The sequence below is a fragment of the Coregonus clupeaformis genome, chromosome 25 (genome assembly GCF_020615455.1).
Source record: "Coregonus clupeaformis isolate EN_2021a chromosome 25, ASM2061545v1, whole genome shotgun sequence".
Lineage (NCBI taxonomy): Eukaryota > Metazoa > Chordata > Actinopteri > Salmoniformes > Salmonidae > Coregonus > Coregonus clupeaformis.
In genome coordinates, this window is record NC_059216.1 from 18,736,517 (window position 1) to 18,758,397 (window position 21,881).

The window sequence follows — 21,881 nt, forward strand, 5'->3', positions numbered from 1 at the left end:
TATCCCGCCAGCTGTATGTTATCCATGTCGTCGTACAGCCACGACTCGGTGAAACATAAGATATTACAGTTTTTAATGTCCCGTTGGTAGGATAACCTTAATCTTAGGTCATCCAATTTATTTTCAAGTGATTGAACATTGGCTAATAGGATTGATGGGAGAGGCAGTTTACTCGCTCGCTGTCGGATCTTTACAAGGCACCCCGACCTACGTCCACGATATCTCTGTCTCTTTCTCATGCGAATGACGGGGATTTGGGCCTTGTCGGGTGTCTGTAGAATATTCTTTGCGTCCGACTCATTGAAGAAAAAATCTTCGTCCAATACGAGGTGAGTAATCGCTGTCCTGATATCCAGAAGCTCTTTTTGGTCATAAGAGACGGTGGCAGAAACAAGTGTTGAAGGTACAGTATTTTGAGTCTCAGTGTTGAAGGTGTTTTGATTCTCAGTGTTGAAGGTGATTTGAGTCTCAGTGTTGAAGGTGATTTGAGTTCTCAGTGTTGAAGGTGATTTGATTCTCAGTGTTGAAGGTGATTTGATTCTCAGTGTTGAAGGTGATTTGAGTCTCAGTGTTGAAGGTGATTTGATTCTCAGTGTTGAACAGTGTTGAAGGTGATTTGAGTCTCAGTGTTGAAGTTGATTTGAGTCTCAGTGTTGAAGGTGATTTGAGTCTCAGTGTTTAAACGGTGATTTGAGTCTCAGTGTTGAAAGTGTGTTGAGTCTCAGTGTTTAAACTGGTGATTTGAGTCTCAGTGTTGAAGGTGATTTGAGCACAGCACACTACAACTGCAGGCCAGATTAGCCCGTTAGCTGATTACAGCTGTTCAGTTCTAATCTTCAGTTCTAATTGTCTGTTACAGGCTTTGGTTTTTCAATTTTTTTGTTTTGAGCTCGTTAGCGCGTAGGGCGCACCGTTAGGGTGTCACCTCGTTAGTCAGTAAGTGTTAAAGCTGTGCTGGTTGCCATCTCGTTAGTGGGAAGGTGTTTCACCTGTGCTGGCCCAGGTGCTATTTAAGAGTGGCTGGCCCAGTGCTCCAGGGGTCTTCAAATCACATTTTATTGATAGGTCTTGATAGATGTGGAGGGTTAACTCATTTAGTGGTCTTGATAGATGTGGAGGGTTAACTCCTCCAGTTGTCTTGATAGATGTGGAGGGTTAACTCCTCCAGTTGTCTTGATAGATGTGGAGGGTTAACTCCTCCAGTTGTCTTGATAGATGTGGAGGGTTAACTCCTCCAGTTGTCTTGATAGATGTGGAGGGTTAACTCATTTAGTGGTCTTGATAGATGTGGAGGGTTAACTCATTTAGTGGTCTTGATAGATGTGGAGGGTTAACACCTTTAGTTGTCTCTCCCTATTTGATTTCTAGTCAAACAATCCTTTATCTGATCTTCCCTGATTTCATTTTGCTCCACTTTGTGGTTTGCTTCCTGTCTTTAAGTTTGGTTTGGGTTTTAATTTTGTTTGCCTCTTCTTGGGCAAATGTAGTGGGCGATGATGGTGGGCGTCTTTTAGGTCCCAGTTGTTGTTGCTAGTCAACTTTCAGTGGACACCCCCATGAGTGTCTTTCAGAACCCCTCCTAAAGCCCCACCTGTTTCGTTTTGGTTGTTGTCAGCGACTCTTTGTTAGTTTTCCCGTCTGTTTGAGCGACATTATTTGGTTTTCTTGCTGGGGGAACGTAACATGTTCTTACACTGGATTTGTTTGTAAGCTGTCTACTGTGTTATGTTGGCTACTGTGTAAGATGACTGCCATTTATAAACAGTTCAAACTCCTGAGTGGCGCAGTGGTCTAAGGCACTGCATAGCAGTGCTAACTGTGCCACTAGAGATCCTGGTTCGAATCCAGGCTCTGTCGCAGCCGGCCGCGACCGGGAGACTCATGGGCGGCGCACAATTGGCCCAGCGTCGTCCAGGGTAGGGGAGGGAATGGCCGGCAGGGATGTAGCTCAGTTGATAGAGCATGGCGTTTGCAACGCCAGGGTTGTGGGTTCGCTTCCCAAGGGGGCCAGTATAAAAAAACATGTATTCACTAACTGTAAGTCGCTCTGGATAAGAGCGTCTGCTAAATGACTAAAATGTAAATGTATAAGGTGTTCATAACCTGTCTTAATGTTCTCACCTGAGGGGTGAAGATCTTGTTGTTGAACAGGAAGTGATGTCGGAACACCTTGATGATGAGATCGAGTTCCCGGAGGTACTGGCGCTCCTCTGCGATCTCCAGGCGCACCAGGTCGTCGTAGGTCAGCTCCCCCGACGACGAAGGCTCCTCCGTACACTGAGACACCAGACCGATGTCCTCGTCCTGGTCAAACATGTCCATTAGGACCTGAGACAGAGACATCATTGGTCAAACACGTCCATAAACATCTGGTACAGACACACAGAGACAGGTTACCAAGTCAACCAGGTACAGCGCCTTCAGAAAGTATTCATACCCCTCGACTTATTCCACATTTTGTTTTGTTACTGGCAGAATTCTAAATGGATTAAATAAAAATAAAAAAAATCACCCATTTACACACAATACCCCATAACCACAAAGCGAAAACATGTTTGTAGAAATGTTTGCATATTTTTAGAATATGAAATACAGAAATCGAATTTCCATAAGTATTAACACCCCTGAGTCAATAAATGTTAGAATCACCTTTGACAGCGATTACAGCTGTGAATCTTTCTAGGTAAGTCGCTAAGAGCTTCGCATACCTGGATTGTACAATATTTGCACATTATTCTTTTTAAAATTCTTCAAGCTCTGTCTAGTTGGTTGTTGATCATTGCTAGACAGCCATTTTCAAGTCTTGCCATAGATGTTCAAGCTGATTTAAGTCAAAACTGTAACTAGGCCACTCAGGAACATTGAATGTCTTCTTGGTAAGCAACTCCAGTGTATATTTTGCTTTGTTATTTAGCTTATTGTCCTGCTGAAAGGTGAATTTGTTTCCCAGAAGACTGAACCAGGTTTTCCTCTAGGATTTTGCCTGTGCTTAGCTCTATTCCTTTTATTTTTATCCTAAAAAACTCTAGTCCTTGCCGATGACAAGCATACCCATAACATGATGCAGCCACCACCATGCTTGAAAATATGAAGAGTGGTACTCAGTGATGTGTTGTGTTGGATTTGCCCCAAAACATAACGCTTTGTATTCAGGACATAAAGTTAATTTCTTTGCCACATTTTTTGCAGTTTTACTTTAATGCCTTATTGCAAACAGGATGCATGTTTTCTTTTCACACTGTCATTTAGGTTATTATTGTGGAGTAACTACAATGTTGATCCATCCTCAGTTTCCTCCTATCACAGCCATTAAACTTTAACTGTTTTAAAGTCAACGTTGGCCTCATGGTGAAATCCCTGAGCGGTTTCCTTCCTCTCCAGCAACGGAGTTAGGAAGGACGCCTGTATCTTTGTAGTGACTGGTGTAAGTGTAATCAATAACTTCACCGTGTTCAAAGGGATATTCAATGTTTGCTTATTTTTTTCTTACCCATCTACCAATAGGAACCCGTCTTTGCGAGGCATTGGAAAACCTCCCTGGTCTTTTGTGGTTGAATCTGTGTTTGAAATTCACTGCTCGATTGAGGGATCTAACAGATAATTGTATGTGTGGGGTACAGAGATGAGGTAGTCATTCAAAAATCATGTTAAACACTATTGCACACAGTGAATCCATGCAGTGTATTATGTGACTTGTTAAGCACATTTTTACTCCTGAACTTATTTAGGATTGCCATTTTATAGGGGTTGAATATTTATTGACTCAGACATTTCAGCTTTCAGTTTTAATTAATTTGTAAACATTTCTAAAAACATAATTCCACTTTGACATTATGGGGTATTGTGTGTAGGCCAGTGACCCAACATCTCAATTTAATCCATTTTAAATTCAGGCTGTAACAACAAAATGTGGGAAAAGTCAAGGGGTGTGAATACCTTCTGAATATCTACCTACTTTGGAGTGGATTGGCATTGAGGGATGACTCAGAGACATACAATGACACACAGAAACAGATACACAGAAAGAGACAGACAGACATACGGACAGAAAGAGACAGACAGACATACGGACAGAAAGAGACAGACAGTCATACGGACAGAAAGAGACAGACAGTCTACACAGAAAGAGACAGACAGACATACGGACAGAAAGAGACGGACAGACATACGGACAGAAAGAGGCGGACAGACATACGGACAGAAAGAGACAGACGGACAGAAAGAGGCAGACAGACATACAGACAGAAAGAGAGACAGACATATGGACAGAAAGAGGCAGACAGTCTACACAGAAAGAGGCAGACAGACATACAGACAGAAAGAGACAGACAGACAGAAAGAGACAGACAGCCATACGGACAGAAAGAGACAGACAGCCATACGGACAGAAAGAGGCAGACAGTCTACGGACAGAAAGAGGCAGACAGTCTACACAGAAAGAGGCAGACAGACATACGGACAGAAAGAGGCAGACAGTCTACACAAAAAGAGACAGACAGACATACGGACAGAAAGAGGCAGACAGACATACGGACAGAAAGAGACAGACAGTCTACACAGAAAGAGGCAGACAGTCTACACAGAAAGAGGCAGACAGTCTACACAGAAAGAGGCAGACAGACATACAGACAGAAAGAGGCAGACAGTCTACACAGAAAGAGGCAGACAGTCTACACAGAAAGAGACAGACAGACATACGGACAGACAGACAGACAGACAGTGGTATAGTAAGTTTGCTACCTTGTCTGCACACATGGACACTTTGATGTCTTGCTGGCTGATCTCATAGTGTCGGATGTTACCAACGTAGTTTCCTGCTAGCTTCAGGATGTCAGCTGATATGTATTCTAGAACCGCCACGATGTAGAGGCAGACGTGGTAGTCTATCTTATACCCCAGGACCTCCTGTTGACGGGACAAACAGCAGGGGAAGAGGCATGGTATAAGGAATACGGTTGCAAAATTCTAGAAAATGTCCCCAAATTCTTAGGGGTTTCCAGAAATCCTGGTTGGAGGAGTCCTGGAATCAGGAGGGAATCAGCTGGGAGACGTCCAACCAGGACTTGTTAAAGGAGGTCCTGAATAAGGACGGGTGACCGTATCATCAGTGTAGTACAGGATGAAGGTAAATCATCTTGATTGGACTAAGACCTGTACCTTGAGTAGGGGGTGTGTCTACCACAGTACCTTGAGTAGGGGGTGTGTCTACCACAGGACCTTGAGTAGGGGGTGTGTCTACCTACCACAGTACCTTGAGTAGGGGGTGTGTCTACCTACCACAGTACCTTGAGTAGGGGGTGTGTCTACCTACCACAGTACCTTGAGTAGGGGGTGTGTCTACCACAGTACCTTGAGTAGGGGGTGTGTCTACCACAGGACCTTGAGTAGGGGGTGTGTCTACCTGCCACAGTACCTTGAGTAGGGGGTGTATCAAATCAAATCACATTTGATTTGTCACATGCGCCGAATACAACAGGTGTAGGTAGACCTTACAGTGAAATGCAGTTAAGAAAATAGAGTTAAGAAAATAATGCAAATAGTCCGGGTGGCCATTTGATGAATTGTTCAGCAGTCTTATGGCTTGGGGGTAGAAGCTGTTAAGGAGCCTTTTGGACCTAGACTTGGCGCTCCGGTACCGCTTGCCATGCGGTAGCAGAGAGAACAGTCTATGACTAGGGTGGCTGGAGTCTTTGACAATTTTTGGGGCGTTCATTTACATTTACATCATTTAGCAGACGCTCTTATCCAGAGCGACTTACAAATTGGTGCATTCACCTTATGATAGCCAGTGGGATAACCACTTTTTTTTTTTTATGGGGGGGTGGGGGAGGGGGGTAGAAGGATTACTTTGTACTATTCCAGGTATTCCTTAAAGAGGTAGGGTTTCAAGTGTCTCTGGAAGGTGGTCAGGTGACTCCGCTGTCCTGGCGTCGTGGGGGAGCTTGTTCCACCATTGGGGTGCCAGAGCAGCGAATAGCTTTGACTGGGCTGAGCGGGAACTGTGCTTCCGTAGAGGTAGGGGAGCTAGCAGGCCAGAGGTGGATGAACGTAGTGCCCTCGTTTGGGTGTAGGGTCTGATCAGAGCCTGAAGGTAAGGAGGTGCCGTTCCCCTCACAGCTCCGTAGGCAAGCACCATGGTCTTGTAGTAGATGCGAGCCTCAACTGGAAGCCAGTGGAGTGTGCGGAGGAGCTGGGTGACATGAGAGAACTTGGGAAGGTCGAACACCAGACGGGCTGCAGCGTTCTGGATAAGTTGTAGGGGTTTAATGGCACAGGCAGTGAGCCTTCCTCTATCACTGCCTATTATAGAGGTCCTGGATGGCAGGAAGCTTGGCCCCAGTGATGTACTGGGCCGTACGCACTACCCTCTGTAGTGCCTTATGGTCAGATGCCGAGCAGTTGCCATACCAGGCGATGATGCAACCGGTCAGGATGCTCTCGACGGTGCAGCTGTAGAACTTTTTGAGGATCTGGGGACCCATGCCAAATCTTTTCAGTCTCCTTAGGGGAAAAAGGCGTTGTCGTGTCCTCTTCACAACTGTCTTGATGTGCTTGGACTATGCGGTAGGGTAGGAATGGCGGCGGGATGTAGCTCAGTACCGGGTTGTTTTGATTCCAAGGGCCGTGAAAAAAAACTGTAGTGTTGAAGGTAATGTAATGATAGTTTGTTGGTGATGTGGACACCAAGGAACTCTCGACCCGCTCCACTACAGACCCGTCGATGTGAATGTGGGCGTGTTCGGCCCTCCTTTTCCTATAGTCCATGATCATCTCCTTTGACTTGCTCACGTTGAGGGAGAGGTTGTTATCCTGGCACCACACTGCCAGGTCTCTGACCTCCTCTCTATAGGCTGTCTCATCATTATCAGTGATCAGGCCTACCACCGTTGTGTCATCAGCAAACTTAATGATGGTGTTGGAGTCGTGCCTGGCCATGCAGTCATGGGTGAACGGGGAGTACAGGAGGGGACTGAGCATGCACCCCTGAGGGGCCCCCGTGTTGAGGATCAGCATGGCAGATGTGTTGTTACCTACCCTTACCACCTGGGGGCAGCCCGTCAGGAAGTCCAGGATCCAGTTGCAGAGGGAGGTGTTTAGTCCAGGGTCCTTAGTTTAGTGATGAGCTTGGAGGGCACTATGGTGTTGAACGCTGAGCTGTAGTCAATGAACAGCATTCTCACATAGGTGTTCCTTTTGTCCAGGTGGGAAAGGGCAGTGTGGAGTGCGACAGAGATTGCATCATCTGTGGATCTGTTGGGGCGGTATGCGAATTGGAGTGGGTCTAGGGTTTCTGGGATAATGGTGTTGATGTGAGCCGTGACCAGCCTTTCAAAGCACGTCATGGCTACCGACATGAGTGCTACGGGGCGGTAGTCATTTAGGCAGGTTACCTTGGCGTTCTTGGGCACAGGGACTACGGTGGTCTGCTTGAAACATGTCGGTATTACAGACCAGGGTCAGGGAGAGGTTGAAAAGGTCAGTGAAGATACAGTACCTTCAGTAGGTGGTGTATCTTATCGACGGGGAGCAGCAGGGGGTTCCTCCTCTTCCTTTTCTCGATGGCTGACTGGGCGTCGGCTATGGCCCATTTATCTATGGGGTGGGGGAAGGTCTTCTGGACCCGCTCCTGATCGGACAGAGGGAGAGGAAGCGCAAATACTGTTAAATCAGATGTTTTCTTACATTTGGAAGTAGTGTTTAATCAAACTTCACAGTAGCAGACGAAACATTATCCATATTGACAGACACCTGGCTGAAAACCCTTCAACTGTGATGTGTGGATATCAACGGTGATTGACGGGAGGAATGTCCAATAGGTACTAGGCAGCGTGTTCAGGTGTGTGTAAGGTAGATCAGTAGGGGAGGCGTCATGGTCAGGGGGCGGAGCCTCACCTCCACGTCCTGCACGGAGCGAGGCTGGGCTACACACAGCATGTTGAGGTATATAGTACTCAATAACATATACAGTGCCTTCAGAAATTATTCAGACCCCTTGGCTTATTCCACATGTTGTGTTATTTTGTGTGAATTCAAAATGGTTTCAATATATATTTTTTTTATCTCACCCGTCTACACACAATACTCCATAATGACAAAGTGAAAACATGTTGTTTTTTTGAAATGTTAACACATTTATTGAAACTGAAATACAGAAATATCTATTTACATATGTATATAGTATACAATAACATGTGCAGTGCATTCAGAAAGTATTCAGACCCCTTGACTTTCTCCACATTTTGTTTCATTACAGCCTTATTCTAAAATTGATTAAATTGTTTTTCCCCTCATCAATCTACACACAATACCCCATAATGACAAAGCGAAAACAGGTTTTTATACGTTTTTTGACATTTATTACAAATAGAAAAATGGAAATATCACATTTACATAAGTATTCAGACCCTTTACTCAGTACATTGTTGAAGCACCTTTGGCAGCGATTACAGACATCAAGTCTTCTTGGGTATGACGCTACAAGCTTGGCACACTTGTATTTGGGGAGTTTCTTCCATTCTTCTCTGCAGATCCTCTCAAGCTCTGTCAGGTTGGATGGGGAGCGTCGCTGCACAGCTATTTTCAGAGACTTGTCCTGAAGCCACTACTGCATTGTCTTGGCTGTGTGCTTAGGGTCGTTGTCCTGTTGGAAGGTGTACGTTCGCCCCAGTCTGAGGTCCTGAGCGCTCTGGAGCAGGTTTTCATAAAGGATCTCTCTGTACTTTGATCCGTTCATCTTTCCCTCGATCCTGACTAGTCTCCCAGTCCCTGCTGCTGAAAAACATCCCCACAGCATGATGCTGCCACCACCATGCTTCACCGTAGGGATGGTGCCAGGTTTCCTCCAGACGTGACCCTTGGCATTCAGGCCAAAGAGTTCAATCTTGGTTTAATCAGACCAGAGAATCATGTTTCTCACGGTCTGAGAGTCCTTTAGTCCTTTTGGCAAACTCCAAGCGGGCTGTCATGTGCCTTTTACTGAGGAGTGGCTTCCGTCTGGCCACTCTACCATAAAGGCCTGATTGGTGGAGTACTGCAGAGATGGTTGTCCTTCTGTAAGGTTATCCCATCTCCACAGAGGAACTCTGGAGCTCTGTCAGAATGACCATCGGGTTTTTGGTCACCTCCCTGACCAAGGCCCTTCTACCCAGATTGCTCAGTTTGAACGGGCGGCCAGCTCTAGGAAGAGTCTTGGTGGTTCCAAACTTCTTCCATTTAATAATGATGGAGGCCACTGTGTTCTTGGGGACCTTCAATGCTGCAGACATTTTCTGGTACCCTTCCCCAGATCTGTGCCTCGACATAATCCTGTCTCGGAGCTCTACAGATAATTCCTTCGACTTCATGGCTTGGTTTTTGTTCTGACATGCACTGTCAACATTAACATTTACATTGACATTTTAGTCATTTAGCAGACGCTCTTATCCAGAGCGACTTACAGTTAGTGAGTGCATACATTTTCATACTGGCCCCCCGTGGGAAACGAACCCACAACCCTGACGTTGCAAGCGCCATGCTCTACCAACTGAGCTACAGGGGACCCACAACTGTGGGACCTTACATAGAAAAAGGAAAAAAGAAAAATCCTATTTTCTTGGTTTTTGCTCTGACATGCACTGTCAACTGTGGGACCTTATATAGACAGGTGTATGTCTTTCCAAATCATGTCCAATCAATTGAATTTACCACAGGTGGACTCCAATCAAGTTGTAGAAACATCTCAAGGATGATCAATAGAAACAGGATGCACCTGAGCTCAATTTCAAGTCTCATAGCAAAGGGTCTGAATACTTATGTAAATAAGGTATTTCTGTTTTCTATTTTCTATAAATTTGCAAAAAAATCTAAAAACCTGTTTTCACTTTGTCATTATGGGGTGTTGTGTGTTGATTGAGAAGGAAACACCTTTATTCAATCCGTTTTAGAATAAGGCTGTAACTTTAACAAAAGGTGGAAAAAGTGAAGGGGTCTGAATACTTTCTGAATGCCCTGTATATCACTAATGGTTCAGATGCCTTATCTTTGCCAAACAACAACTGAAGTGCACTTTCCTCTGTATGTAGATGGACTCCGGCTACGTCCCAAATTACACCCTATTCCCTATGTAGTGCACTATCTAGTGAATAGGGTGTCATTTGGGATGCAGCCTCTGATAACTGGTTATTTTCTTGATGTGGATTTTGTAATGCCTTATTTTTAATGGACTGAAATTGATATCGTCTCAGCTCTGTTCTGGGTGTGACCGTAGCTACTAAGCTACAGTGAGGGGAAAAAAGTATTTGATCCCCTGCCGATTTTGTACGTTTGCCCACTGACAAAGAAATGATCAGTCTATAATTTTAATGGTAGGTTTATTTGAACAGTGAGAGACAGAATAACAACAACAAAATCCAGAAAAACGCATGTCAAAAATGTTATAAATTGATTTGCATTTTAATGAGGGAAGTAAGTATTTGACCCCCTCTCAATCAGAAAGATTTCTGGCTCCCAGGTGTCTTTTATACAGGTAAAGAGCTGAGATTAGGAGCACACTCTTAAAGGGAGTGCTCCTAATCTCAGTGTGTTACCTGTATAAAAGACACCTGTCCACAGAAGCAATCAATCAATCAGATTAAAAACAGATGTTTTTATTGTGTGTAGATTGCTGTGTACATTTTTTTATTTGATCAATTTTAGAATAAGGCTGTAACGTAACAAAATGTGGAAAAAGTCAAGGGGTCTGAATACTTTCCGAATGCACTGTATTCACACCCGAGTCAATACTTTGTAGAAACACCTTTGGCGGTGATTACAGCTTTGAATCGTCTTGGGTATGTCTGTATCAGCTTTGCACATTTGGATTTGGGGATTTTCTCCCATTCTTCCTTGCAGATTTACTCAAGATCTATTAAATTAGATGTGGAGCAGCGGTGAACAGCAATCTTCAAATCTTTCCACAGATCTTCATTGGGTTTAAAGTCTGGGCTTTGGCTGGGCCACTCAAGGACTTTCACATTCTTGTTCTGAAGCCATTCCATCATTGCTTTGGCTGTATTCTTGGGGTCATTGTCCTATTGGAATGTAAATCTTCGCCCCCCAGTCTAAAGTCGTTTGCACTCTGAAGCAGGTTCTCGTCAAGGATTTGCCTGTATTTTGCTCCATGCATTGTTCCCTCTATCCTTACCTAGTCTCCCAGTCCCTGTCACTGAAAAGCATCCCCATAGCATGTGGTCCTCTGTAGCTCAATTGGTAGAGCACGGCGCTTGTAACGCCAGGGTAGTGGGTTCGATCCCCGGGACCACCCATACGTAAAAATGTATGCACACATGACTGTAAGTCGCTTTGGATAAAAGCGTCTGCTAAATGGCATATTATTATTATTATGATGCTGCCACCACTATGCTTCCAGGTAGAGATGGCGTTAGACTGGTGATGAGCTGTGCCTGGTTTTCTCCAGACATAGCGCTTTTTACATTCAGGCCAAAAGTAACATTTTTGTCTCATCAGACCACAAAATCTTTTGCCTTATGCTCTCAGTCTTTCACATGCCTTTTTGCAAACTCCAGGCGTGCTGTCATGTGCCTTTTTCTCAGGAGTGGTTTCCGTCTGGCCACTCTCCCATGAAGCCCAGATTGGTGAAGTGCTGTGGAGACCGTTGTCCTTCTGGCAGGTTCTCCCATCTCAGCCAAGGAACTCTGTAGTTCTGTCAGAGTGGTCATTGGGTTCTTGGTCACCTCCCTGACCAAGGTCCTTCTTGCAGAAGTCTGGGTAGTTCCATAGTTCCCAATGATGGAGACCACTGTGCTCTTGGAAATGTTCAACACTCAAGAAATTGTTTTATACCCATTTGACATTTTAGTCATTTAGCAGACACTCTTATCCAGAGCGACTTACAGTTAGTGAGTGCATACATTATTTTTTTATTTTTCATACTGGCCCCCTGTGGGAATTGAACCCACAACCCTGGCGTTGCAAACGCCATGCTCTACCAACTGAGCTACATCCCTGCCGGCCATTCCCTCCCCTACACTGGACGACGCTGGGCCAATTCTGCGCCGCCCCATGGGTCTCCCGGTCGCGGCCGGCTACGACAGAACCTGGATTCGAACCAGGATCTCTAGTGGCACAGCTAGCACTGCGATGCAGTGCCTTAGACCACTGCGCCACTCGGGAGACGCAGTGGCGCATACCCTTCCCCAGATATACAGTACCAGTCAAAAGTTTGGACACACCTACTCATTCAAGGGTTTTTCATTTTTTTATTTTTATTTTTTTATTTTTTATTTTTTTTATTTTTTTTCTCGGGGGGATGGATCAGCTTAATATTGCAGATAGATTGTATCTTCTATCAATGTAATTGTCTGCATCACTTCCAATCCCCCATGTTTTTTTTATTTTTTATATATATATTCCCCTTTATTACTTTTCAACCCCACCATCCTTTCCCTACTTGGAGTAAATTAGTGAACAACAACGCCCAGGCCTCTACTTCCGGTCTATACTTACTATCTACACCTTATGGACAGAGTTAATTTTACAATAATTCTATATCTATCAATATATATATATATATATATATATATATATATATATATATTTATTTATTTTTTTGCTCCTGAACTTCTTCTACTCTCAACCTCTCCGATCATTTTCATGATGTCCATCCGGTTTGCTTCTAAATGCCATATCTTTCTAACTGTGCTCTTTCCCAAAAGCTCCCAACATACAACCTATATACTTATTATGGACACAGTATGCTTACATTATTAGCTATCTTTGTTATTATTTGTTGTTATTTGTTATTAGTCCCATCCTTCAACTCTATTCAATACCTCCCATCTATCTCTTAACACCATCCATATAGGATTTCTATTTGCCATATATATTTCAACCATACTGTGATGTTTTACAAAAGTTCTGAACCTTTCTATTCTCATTGCTTCTACAGATTGTGAATTAAAAATAAACATTTTTGCTAAAAGTATTATTATATTATTGATTGATTGACTTCAAGGGTTTTTCTTTGTTTTTTAAACTATTTTCTACATTGTAGAATAATAGTGAAGACATCAAAACTATGAAATAATACATTTGGAATCATGTAGTAACCAATGTTAAACAAATCAAAATATATTATATATTTGAGATTCTTCAAAGTAGCCACCCTTTGCCTTGATGACAGCTTTGCACACTCTTGGCATTCTCTCAACCAGCTTCATGAGGCAGTCACCTGGAATGCTTTTCCAACAGTCTTGAAGGAGTTCCCACATATGCTGAGCACTTGTTGGCTGCTTTTCCTTCACTCTGCAGTCCAACTCATCCCAAACCATCTCAATTGGGTTGAGGTCAGGTGATTGTGGAGGCCAGGTCATCTGATGCAGCAGCTTAGTGGGACACATATCATTAAAGGTGCAATATGCAGACATCGCTCCGCCATTTCCTAGCTGCTAAAATTCGAATAGTTTGCCTAATTTCAGTTTATGTGACAAAACAAGCAAGTATAGAGAATCATTGTACCATCTAAACCGCTGTGAAATATATTTTCAATAACCAAAAATATTGTATTTTAAGCTGTTTGAAGATGGTATACAAAACCAAAAGTAAAAGATGCAAAAGCGAAACTTAAGAACGGGAAGCATAGAAATAGCGCACATAGAACAGATCTACCACTTCTTAGACTTGCTTTCAATGAGAATGACAGATCTTTAACACACATTTCTATGTGAATTTGGTCGGGTCACCCAAAAAGTTACATAATGCTGCTTTAAGATATTTTCTAATTTCTCTCCCTCATGAGGAGGGAGGATAATGAAAGTTCACAGAAGTAATTATTGTAGTAAAACTCATTATTCCGTTACCAAATTACCCAAAAAATATGTAACGGATTACTGCAACTGGCTACTGAGAAATCATAACAGTCACAAACCACAGTTGGGTCACTTTCTACTGTCCTCCTTCCACTGGTATACTGTTATGTTCAGCTCATAGGGTCTCCTGCTACTGTCCTCCCTTCCACTGGTATACTGTTATGTTCAGATCATAGGGTCTCCTGATACTGTCCTCCTTCCACTGGTATACTGTTATGTTCAGCTCATAGGGTCTCCTGCTACTGTCCTCCCTTCCACTGGTATACTGTTATGTTCAGCTCATAGGGTCTCCTGCTACTGTCCTCCCTTCCACTGGTATACTGTTATGTTCAGCTCATAGGGTCTCCTGCTACTGTCCTCCTTCCACTGGTATACTGTTATGTTCAGCTCATAGGGTCTCCTGCCACTGTCCTCCTTCCACTGGTATACTGTTATGTTCAGCTCATAGGGTCTCATGCTACTGTCCTCCTTCCACTGGTATACTGTTATGTTCAGCTCATAGGGTCTCCTGCTACTGTCCTCCTTCCACTGGTATACTGTTATGTTCAGCTCATAGGGTCTCCTGCTACTGTCCTCCCTTCCACTGGTATACTGTTATGTTCAGCTCATAGGGTCTCCTGCTACTGTCCTCCCTTCCACTGGTATACTGTTATGTTCAGCTCATAGGGTCTCCTGCTACTGTCCTTCCTTCCACTGGTATACTGTTATGTTCAGCTCATAGGGTCTCCTGCTACTGTCCTCCCTTCCACTGGTATACTGTTATGTTCAGCTCATAGGGTCTCCTGCTACTGTCCTCCCTTCCACTGGTATACTGTTATGTTCAGCTCATAGGGTCTCCTGCTACTGTCCTCCTTCCACTGGTATACTGTTATGTTCAGCTCATAGGGTCTCCTGTTACTGTCCTCCCTTCCACTGGTATACTGTTATGTTCAGCTCATAGGGTCTCCTGCTACTGTCCTCCCCTTCCACTGGTATACTGTTATGTTCAGCTCATAGGGTCTCCTGCTACTGTCCTCCTTCCACTGGTATACTGTTATGTTCAGCTCATAGGGTCTCCTGCTACTGTCCTCCCTTCCACTGGTATACTGTTATGTTCAGCTCATAGGGTCTCCTGCTACTGTCCTCCCTTCCACTGGTATACTGTTATGTTCAGCTCATAGGGTCTCCTGCTACTGTCCTCCCTTCCACTGGTATACTGTTATGTTCAGCTCATAGGGTCTCCTGCTACTGTCCTCCTTCCACTGGTATACTGTTATGTTCAGCTCATAGGGTCTCCTGCTACTGTCCTCCCTTCGGCTGGTATACTGTTATGTTCAGCTCATAGGGTCTCCTGCTACTGTCCTCCCTTCCACTGGTATACTGTTATGTTCAGCTCATAGGGTCTCCTGCTACTGTCCTCCTTCCACTGGTATACTGTTATGTTCAGCTCATAGGGTCTCCTGCTACTGTCCTCCCTTCCACTGGTATACTGTTATGTTCAGCTCATAGGGTCTCCTGCTACTGTCCTCCTTCCACTGGTATACTGTTATGTTCAGCTCATAGGGTCTCCTGCTACTGTCCTCCTTCCACTGGTATACTGTTATGTTCAGCTCATAGGGTCTCCTGCTACTGTCCTCCTTCCGCTGGTATACTGTTATGTTCAGCTCATAGGGTCTCCTGCTACTGTCCTCCCTTCCGCTGGCATACTGTTATGTTCAGCTCATAGGGTCTCCTGCTACTGTCCTCCTTCCACTGGTATACTGTTATGTTCAGCTCATAGGGTCTCCTGCTACTGTCCTCCCTTCCACTGGTATACTGTTATGTTCAGCTCATAGGGTCTCCTGCTACTGTCCTCCTTCCGCTGGCATACTGTTATGTTCAGCTCATAACGGTTTTCTTTGTCTTTCTGTTGTCTGGTGGTCAAATCAAGAGTGTTACAACAGTCTGAATCTGGACAACCCCTCCTCCTCTCTCTGTCGCTCCCGCTGTCTCTCTCTCTCTCCTGGCTCTTACTGTCACCTACCCATGAGCCTCTCTTTCCATTTACTGTAACCGGCACCCACTGAGCACCGACCGACAACGGACGTCCATGGACGTTGAAAAGTAGTTTAAATTTGGTCAGTCCACCCTGGCCTAGATGTTAATTTGATTTGACCAAATCTGAACCTATCATAGACGTACGTTTCACAAATTTGGACAGTAGAGTACAATACACTATAGTTGAGTCCAATACAGTAGTACAATACAGTACAGTACAGAAAAGTACTGTATACTATTGTACTCTACTTTACTGTACTCTATTGTACTATGAAACAAAGAAGAAACTGTACTATGAAACAAAGATGAATTATAGTAAAACGCTTTGGAGCACCTTAAAGGGATCCTTCCAGATTTTGGCAATTAGGCCCTGTATCTACTTCCCCAGAGTCAGATGAACTCTTGGATACCATTTGTGTGTCCAGCAGTAGCTGTGCGTGGGTAAAATCACCGGGGACGCCAAGCGGATCAGAATCAGCGTTATAATCATTGGGCAGTACGGAGAATTAAGTAAAACCACAAGTCCAAATCCCTATCTCCATCCACGGCTAATTTAGGAAAGGGCAACGAGACGCAACAATTCAAGTTTTTCTGTCAATGACGTATGCTCTCAATGGGATTTGATTGGAGTGACGCCAAATCCAAGATGGCTTCCCTTAACACTTTTTTTTTGTTGGTGCGGCAGTGTCACGTATAAGCCGGGAGTCAGGAAGCAAGTGCAGAAGGTGAGTTTAATAATGAAAAATGCAGATAAACAAAACATGAGAAGCGTACATAACGTGAATGAAAACAAACCAATACTGCCTGATGACTGAGGCTACTGAGGGCTAAATAAAGGGAAGGTCATCAAGCTGATGATGAAGTCCAGGTGTGCGTAATGATGGTTGCCAGGACCGGTTGTTAGTAGACCGGCCAGGAGGACGGCCCAGAGAGAAAGTAGTGGGCCGGTCTGAACGGCGGAGATGAAAATCCAGGACGATGTAGGGGTCCAGGATATCGGCCGCCGGGACCCAACAGCGCTCCTCTGGACTGTACCCCTCCCAGTCCACCAGGTACTGAAGCCGGCCCCCACGATGTCGAGAGTCCAGTAGGGACCTGACGGCATAGGCAGGGATCCCATCGATGTCCAGGGGAGGCGGAGGGGTGCTGCTGGGGACGGCATCAGCCAGGGGACCAGGAACCGCCGGCCTGAGGAGGGAAACATGAAAAGAGGGTGAGATCCGGTAGTTGGTGGGGAGTTGTAAACGGTATGTTACCTCGTTGAGCCTCCGGAGGACCTTGAAGGACCCCACAAATCGGGGGCTCAGCTTCCGGCAGGGCAGGTGGAGCGGGAGGTTCCTGGTGGAGAGCCAGACGCAATCACTAGGATGGAACACGGGAGCCTCACTGTGGTGGCGATCCGCCTACTCCTTCTGGCGGCGGAAGGTGCGCCGGAGCCTCACGTGGGCAGCGTTCCAAACCTCCTCTTCGCACCGAAACCACAACGTGGTTTCCATACCCACGACGTAATTTGGGGGCCACGGTCGGAGACGATGTCCTCCGGAAGGCCATAGTGCCAGAAGATCTGCTGGAACAGTGCCTCAGCGACTGGAGAGCGGTAGGGAGACCAGAGAGAGGGATAAAACGGCAGGATTTAGAGAATCCGTCCACAACAACCATAATAGTGGTGAAACCATCAGACGGTCAGTAATGAAATCTATGGACAGATGGGACCAAGGCCGCTGAGGCACGGGAAGGAGTTTCCCTGCTGGAGCGTCCCGGGGAGATTGTTTGTGCACATACGGAGCATGAATTGACATCGTGGGCAACGTCCTCTGCCAAGGTGGGTCACCAGTACTTTGCAGAGATGGATTGAATGATGCGGGTGATACCTGGGCGTCCAGCGGCGAGGGATGTGTGTGCCCAGGTCAACAGCCGATCCCTTACCCCCGTGGGGACGTAGATGCGCTCAGGAGGGCAGGTAGCAGGAGCGGGATCCCTCTCCAGAGCCTGGCGGATGTCCACATCTACGTTCCAAAACACGGGGCCAACGATACGGGAGGATGGAATGATGGGCTGGAGGGCACTCACAGGACTCTCAACCGACGTGGAACCACAAGGTAAGGGAAAGCAGGTCTTCCTGCATCCGGGTGCCCAGACTGTGATTTCCATCCTCGACCAGGATATTGGTGGCGTTATGACGTTGGAGCCACGGGAGGCAGAGGATGACTTTGTGAACGGGTGCGGTGGTGATGAGGAAGGAAAGGCTTTCTTGGTGCAACGGTCCCACGGTGAGGGTGAGTGGTGCTGTGATGTGCGTGATAGAGCCGGATCCTAATGGTCGATTATCCAGGGCTTGGACCAGAAAAGGAGAGCGGGTATGAGGTGATGTTCAGGGAGGAGACGAGGGTCTGGTCGATGAAATTCCCAGCGGCACCGGAGTCCACTAGAGCAGTAGAGACAACACCTGAGGGACAGCCAGCCAGTGAAATAGGAAACCAGGAAGGGTTTGGTGGAAAACGATGAAGGAGGAATACTCACACCTACCCTGGGAGACGGAGCCAGCCATCACAGGGCCGTCCCCTCTGCCCTAGTGGACCTCGGGCTGGAGCTGGTGCCCCCCCTGGCCGCAATAGGAACATTGCCCCAGCTGTCTCCGGCGACACCTCTCTGCCGTGGAGAGGTGTGTGACCCCTATCTTCATGGGTTCAGGCTTTGCCTCAGGACAGCCAAAGGAGGAGGGCAAGGGGCGAAGGAGGTGCCGGCGCTCCTGAAGGAGGTTGTCCAGACGGATGGCCATCGCGATGAGCGCGTCCAAGGAAAGGTTGTTGTCCCCGGCACGCCAATTCCATCTGGACGTCCTCGCATAGTCCTCTGCGGAATAGGGTGCCGGTTCGTTCCATCCGCTGGAGACTGCCACGCTCCGGAAGGTGAGGGCGTACTCCGTTCTGGGTCCCCCCGGAGTTGAAATAGTCGCTCACCTCCCTCTCTGCCCTCCGGTGGATGGTCGAAGACCGCCCTGAACAGAACCATGAACCTCTCAAACTCCTCCTCTCCTCTCTCTCAGACGGCTGTAGCCCACACCGACGCCCGCCTGGTCAGTAGGGACTGTGGCAACCTTGGACCTCTCTGTGGTGGGGGCTCCCGTCTGATGAGCGAAAAAGAGGGAGCACTGGAGTAGGAAGCCACGGCATTTGGATGGAGTCCCGTCATACTTGTCCGGGAGGGACAATCGGGCAGTTTATAGTCAGCTCGCTCAGTTTAGCTTAACGCAGATTGGCTAATTTTGTATACTTTTTTTTGTCAAGGGAGGCCAGATACTCGCCTTCAATGCTACGGGCAGCAACAATGTCAAACTCGTTTGGACCAGACAGCATCAGATAGATTGCTTACACGTAGAGAGACAGAGGGGCGCTGTTTCACTCACTCGGATGCTTTCTACTGTGCGATACGTACAGCCTCTTGCGAATTGAAGGAAAATGACAAAACACAGAGAGACGAAAGATAAATAATTGTATTTAATTTTTATTTATCATTTTTTTTGGGGGGATGCCTGGTTTCCCTTGGCAACCATGAAAACACGCCACTGGTGTCCAGTATAAAATAAGTTATAGGTACAGTGGGGGAAAAAAGTATTTAGTCAGCCACCAATTGTGCAAGTTCTCCCACTTAAAAAGATGAGAGAGGCCTGTAATTTTCATCATATGTACACGTCAACTATGACAGGCAAAATGAGAAAATCACATTGTAGGATTTTTTATGAATTTATTTGCAAATTATGGTGGAAAATAAGTATTTGGTCAATAACAAAAGTTTCTCAATACTTTGTTATATACCCTTTGTTGGCAATGACACAGGTCAAACGTTTTCTGTAAGTCTTCACAAGGTTTTCACACACTGTTGCTGGTCTTTTGGCCCATTCCTCCATGCAGATCTCCTCTAGAGCAGTGATGTTTTGGGGCTGTCGCTGGGCAACACAGACTTTCAACTCCCTCCAAAGATTTTCTATGGGATTGAGATCTGGAGACTGGCTAGGCCACTCCAGGACCTTGAAATGCTTCTTACGAAGCCACTCCTTCGTTGCCCGGGCGGTGTGTTTGGGATCATTGTCATGCTGAAAGACCCAGCCACGTTTCATCTTCAATGCCCTTGCTGATGGAAGGAGGTTTTCACTCAAAATCTCACGATACATGGCCCCATTCATTCTTTCCTTTACACGGATCAGTCGTCCTGGTCCCTTTGCAGAAAAACAGCCCCAAAGCATTATGTGTCCACCCCCATGCTTCACAGTAGGTATGGTGTTCTTTGGATGCAACTCAGCATTCTTTTTTTTTTTACCAAAAAGTTATATTTTGGTTTCATCTGACCATATGACATTCTCCCAATCCTCTTCTGGATCATCCAAATGCACTCTAGCAAACTTCAGACGGGCCTGGACATGTACTGGCTTAAGCAGGGGGACACGTCTGGCACTGCAGGATTTGAGTCCCTGGCGGCGTAGTGTGTTACTGATGGTAGGCTTTGTTACTTTTGTCCCAGCTCTCTGCAGGTCATTCACTAGGTCCCCCCGTGTGGTTCTGGGATTTTTGCTCACCGTTCTTGTGATCATTTTGACCCCCACGGGGTGAGATCTTGCGTGGAGCACCAGATCGAGGGAGATTATCAGTGGTCTTGTATGTCTTCCATTTCCTAATAATTGCTCCCACAGTTGATTTCTTCAAACCAAGCTGCTTACCTATTGCAGATTCAGTCTTCCCAGCCTGGTGCAGGTCTACAATTTTGTTTCTGGTGTCCTTTGACAGCTCTTTGGTCTTGGCCATAGTGGAGTTTGGAGTGTGACTGTTTGAGGTTGTGGACAGGTGTCTTTTATACTGATAACAAGTTCAAACAGGTGCCATTAATACAGGTAACGAGTGGAGGACAGAGGAGCCTCTTAAAGAAGAAGTTACAGGTCTGTGAGAGCCAGAAATCTTGCTTGTTTGTAGGTGACCAAATACTTATTTTCCACCATAATTTGCAAATAAATTCATAAAAAATCCTACAATGTGATTTTCTGGAAATTTTTTCTCTCAATTTGTCTGTCATAGTTGACGTGTACCTATGATGAAAATTACAGGCCTCTCTCATCTTTTTAAGTGGTAGAACTTGCACAATTGGTGGCTGACTAAATACTTTTTTTCCCCACTGTAGTTTCGTGAGACAATGCTAACGCATTGCGCTAACCTAGTTAGCAACTGCGCTAGCGCTAGTTAGCAACGTTCCTTCAAACTGCACGCAGAGACATAAACATGGTATCCACAAGTTCATCTGACTCTGGGGAAGTAGATAAAGGGCTTCATTGCCAAAATCCCGAAGGATCCCTTTAAATTAAATTTGGGGCAAAAAGAATAACTCAGCTCCATCCTTCATTGAATCAGATGGCTCATTCATCACAAAACCCACTGATATTGCCAACTACTTTAAATATTTTTTCATTGGCAAGATTAGCAAACTTAGGCATGACATGCCAGCAAAAAAACTCTGAACCTACACTATTCATAACTGACCCAATTCTGAAAGACAAACATTGTAATTTTGAATTCCGTAAAGTGAGTGTGGAAGAGGTGAAAAAAGTATTGTTGTCTATCAACAATGACAAGCCACCAGGGTCTGACAACTTGGATGGAAAATGACTGAGGATGATAGCGGACTATTTTGCCACTCCTATTTGCCATCTCTTCAATCTAAGCATACAGGAAAGTGTGTGCCCTCAGGCATGGAGGGAAGCAAAAGTCATTCCGCTACCCAAGAATAGCAAAGCACCCTTTACTTGCTCAACTAGCTGACCAATCAGCCTGTTACCAACCCTTAGTAAACTTTTGGAACAAATGGTGTTTGACCAGATACATTGCTATTTAACAGTAAACAAATTAACAACTGACTTTCAGCACGCTTATAGGGAAGGGCATTCAACATGTACGGCACTTACACAAATGACTGATGATTGGCTGATATAAATTGATAATAAGAAGCTTGTGGGAGCTGTTTTGTTGGACTTCAGTA

At 45.5% G+C, this 21,881-nt stretch overlaps 1 protein-coding gene across 3 annotated transcripts in view; it reads right to left on the bottom strand.

Annotated features, from left to right (window-relative positions):
• The window catches only part of sos2 (son of sevenless homolog 2 (Drosophila)), a 123,492-nt gene that overhangs the window by 49,603 nt on the left and 52,008 nt on the right, over positions 1-21,881 (bottom strand). For all 3 annotated transcript variants that reach the window (XM_041847338.2, XM_041847337.2, XM_045207524.1), the window contains exons 3-5: positions 7,496-7,627; positions 4,741-4,905; positions 2,122-2,328 (exon numbers count right to left, since the gene is read on the bottom strand). In XM_041847338.2, the coding sequence (XP_041703272.2) occupies positions 2,122-2,328; positions 4,741-4,905; positions 7,496-7,627 (504 nt within the window). The remainder of the gene's footprint in view (positions 1-2,121; positions 2,329-4,740; positions 4,906-7,495; positions 7,628-21,881) is intronic.